General features: G+C 49.3%; 2 protein-coding genes across 2 annotated transcripts; one reads left to right on the top strand and one right to left on the bottom strand.

Annotated features, from left to right (window-relative positions):
- LOC134037386 (cip1-interacting zinc finger protein-like) lies at window positions 1-1,323 on the top strand. The gene is made up of 3 exons (XM_062482633.1): window positions 1-170; window positions 287-849; window positions 983-1,323. The coding sequence occupies exons 1-3, from the start codon at window positions 118-120 to the stop codon at window positions 1,102-1,104; spliced, it is 738 nt and encodes a 245-aa protein (XP_062338617.1). The 5' UTR covers window positions 1-117; the 3' UTR covers window positions 1,105-1,323.
- Window positions 1,324-7,445: 6,122 nt separating this feature from the next.
- Window positions 7,446-12,812, bottom strand: ccdc3a (coiled-coil domain containing 3a). Its single transcript, XM_062483043.1, has 3 exons — window positions 11,947-12,812; window positions 11,608-11,782; window positions 7,446-8,446 (listed from the first exon to the last, which is right to left on the bottom strand). The coding sequence occupies exons 1-3, from the start codon at window positions 12,345-12,347 to the stop codon at window positions 8,144-8,146; spliced, it is 879 nt and encodes a 292-aa protein (XP_062339027.1). The 5' UTR covers window positions 12,348-12,812; the 3' UTR covers window positions 7,446-8,143.
- Between the last annotated feature and the right edge of the window lie 836 nt (window positions 12,813-13,648).

Raw genomic sequence — 13,648 nt, 5'->3', positions numbered from 1 at the left:
GAACAGTCTGCCAGAATAATCAGACTATACGGTATATAACAGTATGCAGTGTAAGCACAGTGTATTCATGTGTGTGTGTCAGGATCTCTGGAGGTACAGCCCTCTGCAAGAACATCCATGAGTCCGTCAGCAGGCAGATCCGCAAGAACTTCGCCAAGAGCAAGTGGAGGGTATGTGTGCTTTAAACTCTTCAGCATTACAAACAAAAATGCTTAAACCTCTCTGACTCTCTCTCTCTGTCTCTCTCTGTGTCTCTCTCTCTCTCTGTCTCTCTCTCTGTCTCTAGCAAGCGTTCAATGCCACTAGCGGTGGTGCGTCACATGCGTAGACTGCAGCTGGGCAGCAGCATGGACGCATCCAATCCTCTCAGCAAACAGCGGCAGAACCAGGGCCAGAACCAGGGCCAGAACCAGGGCCAGGGCCAGAACCAGGGCCAGACCACCAACAACACCACCAAGGCACCTACTCAGACTCCTGTGCCTGCATGCCCCAACCTGACCAACATCCAGACACAGACCCAGACCCAAATCCAGCCCCAGGCCCAGACACAGACCCAAATCCAGCCCCAAGCCCAGACACAGACACAGACCCAAATCCAGCCTCAGGCCCAGACACAGACACAGACCCAAATCCAGCCCCAAGCCCAGACCCAAATCCATCCCCAGGCCCAGACACAGACCCAAATCCAGCCCCAAGCCCAGACACAGACCCAAATTCAGCCCCAGGCCCAGACCCAGACACAGACCACCAACCAAATCCAGACAGAGAACCAGCCCCAGAACCACAGCCCCAACCCAGCCCTGATAAAGATCTCTTCCATGGACACTTCCATCCTAGCCCTCAAGGACGGTGAGTGCTACTTGGTAGACGAGTGTGTACACATACTATAAACATCAAACCACACATTCTGAGACTAACTTTCCAACATGCTTCTGAAGTCTTTGAGACACTCTCCCTCTCTCCCTCCTTCCTCCCTTCCCAGGTGCCCCAGCCCCTCCCCCCTCCTGCAGCCTGGCATCCGCCACCTCCTCCCCTGTCACCGGGGCGGAGCTTACCCGGCCACACCCCTCCGTGGTTGCCACAGTGATCACTGGGACAAAGTGACGTCAGCTCCCTCGGGGAGTGAGCTGGGAGGCCACCCCGCTGTGAGGGGGGGGGGGGGGGGGGGAATTAGAACACACCCCTCCAACCCATGCCCCTCCCCCAAGCCCAGCCCCTCCACACCACCAAGGACGACTGCTAGGGCTAAAAATAAAAAAAAACTCTCTTTGTCATCCCACCAATCACAACACAGCATTCTCACCATCTACCCTTGCTCTTCCCACTGCCTAGAGACCATGTTGGTTCCCCTAGACATCGTCACCGCAAAAAGGAACCGGTTTACTTAGACCAGCTGTGATTGACTGCTCTTAGATGGGGGTGGGACCATAGAGCTTGGGCCGGGTCAGTGATAGGGTCAGGGTCGTTTCTGTCATCGTCAACGGAACTCCTTGACGTGATGGAACTCCCTCAGCTTACATCTGATCTAGTCCTTCCATCAGCAACGCTCCAAATTCTTCACACTTGTCTGTATTTCTGTCACGGGTTGACAGTTATCAGCTGTGACTTTTCATTCCGATTTGCCCCTTTTTTTCATCCCTCCTTTTTCTCTCGCTTGTTCCGTAATTTTTTTTCCCCATTTGCTTGTTTGTGTTGTGCACATGTTTTAAGAAAGTGCTTTATTAGTACCATATGACTGTTCAGTGGTGTCATGTTGGGAGATTTGACCCATTTGCACAGGAGGTTGGATGAGTTCTCAGACCCAGATAACGTTTGTAGAACTAGCGGTAATTAGCCTCCTCAACCAGGAGGACTCATCAGGCAGGGAGTAGAGATGGTAAGGAGTTGTCCAGACTGAGATCAGAGCATCGGAGGAATTCTCTGCTGTGGAAACATGCAGTATGTTTCTTTATTTTCTTACTTTCTAAGACTTTTATAATAATCGTCCTGTGAGGGTCGTAAATACAGGTCATTCTAAAGCATTGCAGGTTTAAGATGTGGAGAGAGTCGTGGACAGGACAGTCTCTCACGTTTAGAGTCGCAGGTATAGATATACCACATGTAGAAACTATTAAACGCGTTGCAGGTTTAGGATAGCTAGCCGTACTCTCCGTTTTAACCCTGTCAGTGGCCAAGCTGCAGGTGTTTCCTAGCCCAGGATCTGGATGTGTTGAGTACAGGTCCCTGATCCGAAGGAGACTTGGAGTGGGGCCTCCGTGCTTTTCAATCATAGCTTTGGATCCACCACAGTGGAGCTCTTAAGCCACACCCCCTTCCCCCCCCCCCAGTTCCAACCAATAGCGTAACGAAGCCATGGCCTCGCGAGGTGAGCCCGTCGGGATGACATCGTGACCCTGCGCCCCAGGCTCGTCCCTAGTTCTCAGGGAATTCCTCAGCTCAGTCAGGCTACGCCGTGACCCTTGGTTTCCTTGGCAACCGCTCGTTTGCAGCCAGGTGATTGGTCGGCTACGCGTTTACAGGGAACGCTCACCTGTAGCCGATCGTGTTTCGAAATGGATTTGTACCTCTGAGAGAGACCTCCTGTATGCTCTGGTCTTTCAGAGCCAGACTGAGTCACACAGATGTGGTGGCCAGAGGCCAGAGAGAGTTGTGAGGTTCCATGGAGCAAGTGTAGGGCTAACCAGGCCTGGGGGTTCCTGTGTGTGTGTGTGTGTGTGTGTGTAATCTGGAGACTTCCTGAGTTTTCAGCATCTGCCATAGTAGCTAGGCTCCCCACATATATGATAGAATCAGAATATGATATGTGAAAGAGCACACCGGGTCTATTTGATGCAAATCTAACTATCCCTTTACAGAACGTCAGTGTAAAATGTCCCGTCCGTGTGAAATAGAGCCAAAGACAGTGCTGTGGTCAGGAAGATCGACGTTGAAGATCTGAACTAGTGGAACCATCTGATGCATCAGCAAGGAGGAGCCCCTAGTAGATTACCTGTCCACAACATGTTGAGTTTCGAGGCATTTCAGATCTTCCAGGTGCGCAGACAGAACGGCTAGTCTTGTCCGTGTGAAGGTGAAGACCCTTGGCTGTGTCATCTGAATATTAAGCCACTCCTTTCAGAGCGAAAGGATCTCAAACCAAGGGCTGAACACAAACTGAACTGCAACCTATCAGAGGGGAAGTGATTTTCTCTTTTTTCACCCTCATCCCTCCTTCCCTTCCAATCGTCTTCGCTCGTCTCCCTCGCTCGTCTCCCTCGCTCGTCTCCCTCGCTCGTCTCCCTCGCTCGTCTCCCTCGCTCGTCTCCCTCGCTCGTCTCCCTCGCTCGTCTCCCTCGCTCGTCTCCCTCGCTCGTCTCCCTCGCTCTTCCTTGTCATCTTCTTGATCCCCATAACTCTGTCCTCTCCCTTCCCTCCATAACTGTGTTTGTCTTCATAGTAACCTGACGACATGAAATCTGAACACATAGACTCGTAACTTAGTTACAGACCCTCATTTAGTTGGATGCCATCCCTTTGTCTGAATGTACGTGTGTGTGTGTGTGTGTGTGTGAATGCTTGTGTGTTGATACAGTGTGTGTGTCTTGTCTAGGGGTGGTGGGAACATGGGGAACATAATTTACTTTAGGGCTCCACCAACCAACAAATTTGTGTTGTCATGAATTTTTTTTATTTATCAAAAATAATGTGTATTATTTTCTGATATGAGTATCCACCAAAAAAAGGTATTGTAAATAAACCTTGAATATGAATGATCATTTTTAAAGTAACCTTTACGAATGTTGTGCTGTTTGGGAAGTGTGTTTTTCTCTAAAATGTGTTCACACCGAAAGCTAAGCGAATTATTTCGCGTGACACAGCGTCAAGCAAAATCTGCGCGAATTCGCGTGTTTGCATTTACTTTACATTTCATCTCGGCGTGCAAAAAAATCGCTTTGCGTTTGGTGTGAACACAGCATTAGAATGTGTTCAAAAACATCCTCCACCCCCTCCAAATCGCTTGTGGAACATGCAAACACTTGTAACTCCATCCACACCACATACGATCCGCCATCGTGTTCTAAACAATATCATCGTTTTTTTTTTTTACTGGAGAGTGTTAGTCATCTGTTTTCCCCACACACACTGTTCTGTAAACTCAAGCTTCAGTTTCCTAACATGTGTAAACTGTGAGTGGATCGACAGCCACTGTTTTAAAAACTCTACCGATTCACCGTCCTCACATCTGCCTGTCTCCTGTCCTGTTTCTCAGCCCTGAGCTTGCTGTTGCCACAGCGACAACAGCAACTACACAACACCTGTTCATGATCAACTCTCATGAGATGTGGAGAAGACGAAAAAAAATGATACAAATGATAAACCATTTCGTAAAAGAACGATTCAAGCATGTTTAAAAATGCTTGGAGAGTTAAGCTCCACAAGTATGCATCACCTTATATGTCCTTGTATGTGTATCTGTAACTAAACGAGTACCTGTGTAGGCCTCAGAGCCTGGGGCTTTCCCCGGGCCGCGGCCCAGAAAAGAGCCCCCACGGCGGGCCGTACTTACTCACTGCATGAGACCAAGACCACCTCCATCCTGTGTGTTGGCGTGGCAACGTCGAGTTCGGCGTTGGCGTGGCAACGTCGAGCGCCTCCATGTCGTGCGGCCATCCTGTCGCCGCCTCCCTTTCTGTGCTGTGGTGATGAAGATGATGATAAAGATGATGATGATGATGATGAAGATGGCCTTCTGTTAATGGGCTTGTGTATGCCTTTGACAATCATGTGCACATAAAAGCGTTACCGTGACAACAACAGAGGCCAGAATCACTGATTGTGTTTTGTTTTTTGTTTTGTTTTCTCTCCTGAAAATAAATCCTGAATGATCGTGAAGTGATTGTAATTGGGTTTTCATTTGTTTGAGTGTGTGTGTGTCTGTAGCACGGTAGTGTGTGGTGTCTGTTGAGCGTCAAAGATGTGTAGGCACTGCTGTGTGTGTGTGTGTGTGTGTGTGTGTGTGTGTGTGTGTGGGTGTGTGTGTGTGTGTGTGTGTGTGTGTGTGTGTTTCAGACTCTCAGACTGAGACAGGGTGTGTAAACCTCCAAACAGTTCAAAGCTTCCGCAAAAAATGTCTCTCTCCTGTCTGGTTGGTTGACCTCTAACCTTTGCACCGGATCAGAGATTATATGGCCCAGGACACACACAAACACACACACAAACACACACACACACAGACCTATTAAAAGACAGCATATCCTACACGTGACGGATGCTCAACAGACACCAGACTCTTCTGACGGACATTCCCCAGACAGGAGGCAGATGTTCCCCTGACGATGGGCAGATGTTCCCCTGACGATGGGAAGATGTTCCTCATAGAACCTCGTCAGGTACTAGATGAACCTCTGGGTCTGCCAGAACGAAGGGTCACACACTTGGGGCCTACGTTTACAGAATCCCTTCATGGCTAACTGAGAGGCCCCCCAGGCGTCAACAAAGCTGGTGGTTGGATTCCTGGCTGGTTGTAATGACATAAGTAGACCGTCCCCTGTGTTCTCCCCAGGGCAGGGCTGGGGCCAGTGTGTAATGGTGTATTTTCCACTGTGGAATTGCTTGTGTTAAGGTTAATCATAGTCATTATAGATAAGTGCTCTTGCGCCTTAACTGGTAAAAGTGTTTCTGGAGGGTGGCCTCTGTTGCAGACGCTTGAGAAAACTTTAAACCTCCGAGACGGACAAACACACAACCCAGATCCCAAAAGCCTAACCTTTGACCTTTCACCCACAGGATCCTCCGGCTGATGAAAGCACATTCCCTCAAACAGTTTATTCTCCTTTTCCTTTAGTTCTATTTATCTTTCTCCATTGCTCTCTCTCTCTCTATTGATCTCTTATTTGCTTTCTCTCCCTCCCTCACGCCCCTTCTAACAACCCTCACTATTTGTTAATTTTGCTCAGGCCAGAGGAATGCTCTGGACACATCATAGATATTGACACACACACATATACACACACAGTCTCCACCTCACCACTCCACTCTCTTCAGGGGGTCCTATAGAGGAAGCAGAAAAACCAAAGTCTCCCGAAATGACCTCCCTCCTGTCCTCCTCCCTCCACTTCACCTCCTCTCCGTCCTCGGGCCCGGCCCTTCTCTAGTCTGGTGGGACCCGGCCTGGGTGTGGATGTACCATCCTACTGATGCACCTAGACTCACACAATGTCCTCAACCCTCCTCTGACCTTCCCTTTAATCTGGCGTCTGTTCTCTCCTCTTTTCCTCTTCTCCTCCTCTCCTCCTCTCCTCCCTCTTCTTCTCTCCTCCCTCTCCTCCTCTCCTCTCTCTCCTTCTCTCCTATCTCTCCTCCTCTCCTCCCTCTCCTCTCTCTCTTTCTCTCCTCTCTCTCCTCTCCTCCCTCTCCTTCTCTCCTCTCTCTCCTCTCCTCCCTCTCCTCTCTCTCTTTCTCTCCTCTCTCTCCTCTCCTCCCTCTCCTTCTCTCCTCCACTCCTCCCTCTCCCTCAGAGATGAGGAGGATTTTCTCAGGACCGGACACTCAGACCATCCAACAAGCGGAAGGAGGCCTTCCAGGGGTTGTTATGAAGGCAGAATTAAAGAAATACTTCAATGTAGTCCTGCTGTCTTTCTCTCTTTCCCTCTCTTTCTCTCCTGCCCAGAAAAGCACATTCCATTCTGCTCAGTGTCACCACTGTAGCCTGCCGGCCAGGAGAGAGGAGGAGGACAGATATGAGTGTGTGTGTTTGTGCGTACTTACAAGAGCTAATGAGATTAGGAGTGTGTATGAGAGCAAGTGAGATTATGACTGTGTGTTTGTGTGAGTGTGTGTGCACATTGTCCAAGGGGGGCAGGGGAGCAGACCGATGCAGATATTTATTTTACCGTCCTCAGAGAGCCAGACGGTGATTGAGTGCAGGGACTGTGTGATGGGGTTCATGAGTTAGGACAAAGACAGGGACACGGTGTGTGTGTGTGTGTGTGTTGAAAGATGAGGAAGGAAGACTGAGTGTGTGAACGATAACGTGTTTGAATGTTGAGAGATAGAAAGGTTGAGTGTGTGTGTGTGTGTGTGTGTGTTTGAGAAAGTGTGAGAGAGAGGGAAACTGTGTTTGTGTGTGTGTCTGTGGGGGTGGTACATCTGGCTTGGACGCCCCATGCCTGGAGGAGAGAGGAAAACCCATTAGGAGCCCCGTAACATCAGCCCACATCTCTCCAGTCTCTCCTCCCTCTCTCACCCCTCTCTCTGTCTCTCTCCTCTCTCCCCCCCTTTCCCCTCTCTCTTTCTCCCCCCTCTCTCCTCTCTCCCCCTATCCCTCTCCTGTCCTCTCTCTCTCTGTCTCTCTCTCTCCCCCCTCTCTCTCTGTCTCTCTCTCCCCCCTCTCCCTCTCTGAAGCTCATCTCTCATGCCACTGAAAAAGCTCTGAAGTCTGAATAAAACAACAGTCTCACATTAGCATCTGACAAATGTATGTTTTATTTGGAATATCAGAAAATACATTCATGTAAAAAATTACAAAACACAACATCCCAACACATTCAGGACGCAAAGCATTGTAGAGACTCAGACAGTCAATATTTGGATTTAATGTCTATTCATTCCAACACCGTATTAATCCCACACTCCTTCCTTCCTCCTACCATCTCTCTCTCTCTCATTTCTCTCTCTCTCCATTCATACCGTATACATCAATGGACACACAGCAGCATTCCGCTTATGGATGAACGGTATCATAGTATTTGAGTACAATCATGGCAGAACCTAAGCAGTTGCTTTATGTGGGTGTTCACTTCAAATGTTGTTGTGACTGTTAGTATGAATATGTTTCCCTGTGAAAGCAAGTACTGTATACAAGTACAGTGCGTGTGTGTGTGTGGACGTGCGTATAAGTGTGTGTGTGCATACGTTTGTGTGTGTGCGTGTGTGTATAGGTGTGTGTGTCTGTATAAGTGAGTGTGTGTGTGTCTGTGTATATAAGTGTGTGTGTGAGCCATGTGTACCAGGCTGTGTGTGTGTGTGTGTGTATAGGTGTGTGTGTCTGTATAAGTGAGTGTGTGTGTGTGTGTATATAAGTGTGTGTGTGTGTGTGTATATAAGTGTGTGTGTGATCCATGTGTACCAGGCTGCCCAGCAGCCTTGCCCTCAGTCTGCTTTCTCAGAGCTTGGCTCGGGGGCGGAGCCCCGCCTCGTACCGAGGGGGCGTGTCCTCCTCTAGCGAGATGGCGTTGAAGTGACGCCCCGCCCTCCTCTCCGCCTCCTTCAGCCTGTCGCGGAGCTCCTGCAGTTCCTGCTCCGCCCGGCGGGCGCTCTTCTTGGCGTTGCGTAGCGAGCGCTTGACCTTCCGCACGCGCTCCTTCAGCTGACGGTTCCTCCTCTCCTGCTGCTCCAGCTTCTCCTGCAGCCTCCTGCCCTTCTCCTCCTCCTGGAACAGAGCCCCCTGCACCGAGGAGCACAGCAGCTGGAGGAGGGGAGGAGGAGGAGAGGAGAGGAGGAGGGGAGGAGGAGAAGGAGGAAGGGAGGAGGAGGAGGGGAGGGGAGGAGGAGGGGAGGAGAGGGAAGGAGCAAGGCATAAGGAGCAAGGGGAGTGAGGGAGAAGAAGAAGGAGGAGGAGGGGAGGGAGGTGGAGGCAGATGGCAGAGACAGAGTTACTAAGGGAGAAGGGGGTCACGGCTTTGAGCCTGTTTGTTCAGACAGCTTGCCAGTTGCTATCTGGTGTGCTGGCATCAGAGGGGAGCGTGGGAGCCTGGTGACATCATCCTCTCATTGGCTCCCTGCAGCTCCTGCCTGTGTTTCTTAATGCTCCTCTAGTGCTGCCTCTACCGTGTGTGTGATGTGTGAGTGTCCAGACCATAGGGGTTACTGGGTGGAGAGATGGCTTTGTGGAGGGTCTGTGTGCATAGTAGGGGTGCCAACTCTGAAAATAGTTATTGTGTGAAGGACTGTGGGGTGTCTCCAGACTATGGCTACAGTACTGGACTTAGTCATGTACAAGGGGCCCCAATTTTCCAGCTCATTGGACTCTTCTAACCTCCATCCCACCCCCGTGCCACAATGTACAGGTCGACAGGGGTGAGGGCCCCTACGGGACTGTGTGTGCACGCAGGCGTGTCAAAAACTCAATCAAAATAATCTCCTTCTCAGCCTATTGTACTGTTAGAACGCAAGAAAGCTCCTGCTATCTAAATGACTGTGGCGCAAGTGTGCATGCGTGCTTCTTGTGTGTGTGTGTGTGTGTGTGTGTGTGTGTGAGGTTGTGTGTGGTAAAGAAAGGGAAAGTTCTTCGTGCATCTCAGGGTTCGGGCCCTTTGGGGACATCAGCCCAAACTAAGCTCCGCCCCCACCACCTGTCAAAACATCTGAGTGTTACCTGCTGGTCATCTGTCTAAACATCAACACACACACACACGTTCACACACACGCACACACACACCTGCCCTCTGACCTAACCTGAGGCCATTTCCCTAACAGTCTCTTAACAGCTGTAAAACCTTAAACTAACCACCGTCTGTGTGTGTGTGTGTGTCTGAGTGAGTGGGGGGGCATCTGTACATGTGTAGAAGAGATAGAGAGTTTCAGAGACATATGAGAGATCCTACAGTAGGGCCAGGGTAGGTTACTACCACAGTGCAGACAGGACAGCAAACCTCTGTCCTTAAGAGCCCCTCTCTGGGAGGCAGCCTTAAGACACAGTCTGGTAGTCATCCCCCAGCAAGAGCAAATTCTGACTCTCTCCAGCTTAACTGTACCATCTCAATCTAGATCCCCATCTTTCTCTCTCTCTCTGTCTCTCTGTATCTCTCCCCGTGTCTCTCCCACACAAACACACTCTCTCTCTCTCACACTCTCTCTTTCCTTTCACCCCATCCCTCTCTTTCATTCCTCAATAGTTGCTCGGTAATAAAGAAGAGGAAGTCTTAAACGGGCAAGCATTCTTCCCGAAGCAGTTCCGGAACACTGAGAGGAATTCCAAGAACCGTGCGTCCATAGATTCCAGGGTGCTCCGGAACCGTGGGTAGTGGATAAGAGGGGTTTAGATGCTAATTGAAGGGTTTGTGTGGAAGTGAAGGTGCTCTCTGTGGCGGGGGCAGCCCCAGGCTACGTGTGTGTGTCTGTCTGGAACATCAGCGTTCTCACAGGAACACACAGGGAGCAGACTGAGCCTGTTGTCCCTGCGTCTCTACCAGCCTGGCGCTAACCTCCCCCATCTGTGGGTACACCCCACACGGAAGTCTACACCAGAGTGTGTGTGTGTGATAGTCACTTTGTTGTACAACTAACAAAGCTGACACACACGAACACACACACACACAGAAACATCTGCTTAGCCATAGTGACACACCTATTCACGACCCTGAGGTCACCACCTCTGCATGTCCACACTCTGGCTCAAGTCGCACCGTGGTATTAACCCCTGGCCTTTGACCTCTCACTCCCTAGATCCTCAGCTAGAAACCTGACACCCGAGGTGTCGCACACTCCGTGGTAAAAACACCTAAAAACAGATAAATCCACTGTACTGTTGAGGTGCAACACTCCAATGTTGTCAGTGTCCAAAGCCCTAACGCTTGTCTTAGGCATGGCCAGATACCATTTCAACACTTATCCCCTCCCTTAGCTGTGTGGCTAGGATGGGTGAGGTGGCTCTAGACCAAAACAGGACTGACCCCAGGCATCACTGTTGATCCCCAGTTAACCCTTTCCTCTGAGCTGATTATTAACCTCTGATCTCAGGAACAGCCTATAGCACCTGAATCACCTGACCTTATCAGTGGTCAAACCAGACCAGCACAAGGTCTTTCGATTCGGCACAATACACAAAGGCATACAACAGTGTGTGTGTGTGTGTGTGTTGTGCTGGCTTTGACATGTTGCCAGGGGGGTTCATGTCCTGCGGGAGGAGGGAGGGAGAGAGGGTGGAGGAACGTGTTTCTGACTGAGTTTGGGAACATTCCACCCAGGCTCCTGAACACAACACTGACACATCCACTAGGATTTCCTGTCCTCCAAGACTCTGTGTACGATCTACGACTGAGGTCTCTCTATCTCTCTCACACGCGCACCATGAGAAACCAAGAGACTAAACTGTGTGTCAGAATCGTGTCCGCACAGAGGACCACGGGCAGGTTAGACTTATCAAAGTTGTCAAGGTACACACACAAGGAGTGTGTATGTGTGTGTGTCACTTATTCAACCTAAGGAAAATGGCTGCAGATGTTCATCTGGAGCCTTGCAGTTACCCTCCGTATCCAGGGGCGACAGGGCAGTAAAGTATGGAGTTTAATATATTCCATAACTGGCCTCGCAACTCTCATGCATGCGTGTCTGTCTGTGTGTGTGTGTGCGTGTGTGTGTCAACATTTTACGAGCAGGTAGAATTTATCTTTCCAGCTGTTCAGACCTGAAGACCTCTTTCCCACCACTCTTTTCTCTATTTCGTTCTCCTCCCTCCTTTCTTTTCCCCCTTCCTCTTACCTATCAAAGAGCCTCTCTCTCTCATTCTTTCTCCATCTCTCTCTCTCATTATCCTTCTTTCTCTCTCTCTCTCTGCCCTTCCCCTCTCTCCATCCCCCCCTCCTCTTACTGCCCCCGCCCCCTCCTCTCTCAGTGTGGAGGTCCTACCCTGCTGTCCTCTTGGGCATCCCACTCAGGGGTAAAGGTCTGCAGGGGCTGGCCATGCGTGCAGTTGGAGAACTGGAACAGGCTGGAGAACGTCCGTCTGTTCTCCAGCGTGTCTGGAAAGATGGCGTCCTGGAAGTTGACTCCATGGGGCAGGATGTTGTAGTTCTCATCCATCCTTTGCATAAACAAACAGACACGGAAATATGAAACCATGGAAACGCAAACACGTTTAGCAAATGCCAGCGAGGGTAAACACAATATGTTAAAGAGGCCAATAAAAAGTCAGAAAGGAGATGTCTTGTGATTATGATAGACTGGAAGACCGGGACACTCACTCACCGGAGGAAAAAGATATAAGAGTAGTTCTCCATCACGGTGTGAGACTGGCACGACAGGTACCCGAGACCCGTAAGGTTGAGGCGCGAGCCGGCTGGAACCTCCAGCATACTGCCCCACGCCTGGTCGCACACGAGCTCTACCTCCGCCGAATAGAGTAGACCCTCTTCCGCGCCCTCATACCCGTACCCAAACGGGAACGGCAGTGAGTTGTAGAGGTTCTCGCCCCCACCGAACGGCTCCCGGTGGATGGCAAGCACCTTGGCATACACTATGATCTCTGCGAGCTCCGCGCGGCATCCCTCGCTGAGCGGACGCCACTCGGTAGGAAGCTGACATCCGTGCGTCGTTTCCAACGTCCATGTCACGCAGCCCAGCGCGAGGAGCAGGGACGCAAAGAGCATGGTGACTTCTGCACAATTAGTTGTTCCCCGAGTTTACGCGTTACTAATCATAGACCCAAGAAATCCGCGCTTGAAGCAGGTTTTTTTTTAATCACAATTTAGGAATGCATACTTACATAAGCAAAGTCAGTTTTTTCCAATAGTTCCACTATTATCTTTTGTGAGATGCTGATTTCATTTTTGTTATATGACAGATTATAAGGGAGCAATAGACAGTCATCCAAGTTATTGTTTGTTTGAGCTTGTTTGTTATTGATAACATCCCCGTTAAAGACGACCAGACATAGCTCCAGATGGATCCAAAAGAAACTACTTTAGGTGCGCAATATTTGACTCCAACGTGAGTCCAAAGTCTAACTTTGATGCCCGGAACAGCAGCGACAGTCTACATCGTCCGTCTCTATTCAGAGACAGTCCTGCAGGCTCTCTAAGCTGCAGACCTCAGATGTCACCTCACCCAATCAGACAGCTCCAAAGTTTAGTCAGCCAATCATTGACCAACCTCTGGTTTTATCTGTGAAAATGTTAAATTAATCAATTCTACAGCTGAGAACCACTATTGACTATTGAATCACTTTTAGAAAAAAAGTTACGGTTAGGAAATCACTCCGTTTATTAGGCATACGGGTGTGCGGTTTATAGGCAAAAGTGTGGCCTATAAATCAATTAAGTCACTGGTCAGATCAAAGCAAAATCTAAACTTTTCGATAAGGAAAATGTAAAATACCTGCTGTGATCTGTTCGAAGGTAACAAATGGTGGCACAAATTAATAATAACTGACCCTATAGGTGGAAAGGAGGCTTTGGTGTCGTGTAAACTATGTAAAGCTTGGCTATTGTGTTCAGTCTCTGATAATGAGTTTCGAACCATGTATTTCGAACCACATATAGCGCCATCTGCTGGGAATGTAGGATGTCTGCATTAAATACATTGTCAAGGCCAAATAATATTTTCCCAATCTTTGAAGTTTGGTAACATATTCTACCCATCAGAAATTTCATATAAGTCTATGTGTGGATAAATTATACACTTTTGAAAACGTAATGATGAAAATACACTTAATATTTTAATACAATAAATGGAAACAAATAATTGAATAATGGAGATGTGCACTTGCCCCTACGCATGTCTAAAGATGATCAAATGTGATGTAAATGCGCAAGGTCATTCCAAAAGGGAAATCCCAGTGGAAAAGGACAAGCCATGACGTCACTGTCAGCTGATCTAAAATATGTCATTTCTTCAGTAGGGGCGTTAGCGGCGCAGTTTTTTTCCGCTAACACACGACACATACGGATAG

The sequence above is a fragment of the Osmerus eperlanus genome, chromosome 17 (genome assembly GCF_963692335.1).
Source record: "Osmerus eperlanus chromosome 17, fOsmEpe2.1, whole genome shotgun sequence".
In the NCBI taxonomy this organism is placed as follows: domain Eukaryota; kingdom Metazoa; phylum Chordata; class Actinopteri; order Osmeriformes; family Osmeridae; genus Osmerus; species Osmerus eperlanus.
Note: the sequence above shows the minus strand (reverse complement) of the source record. Positions and strands in the feature narration are given on the sequence as shown.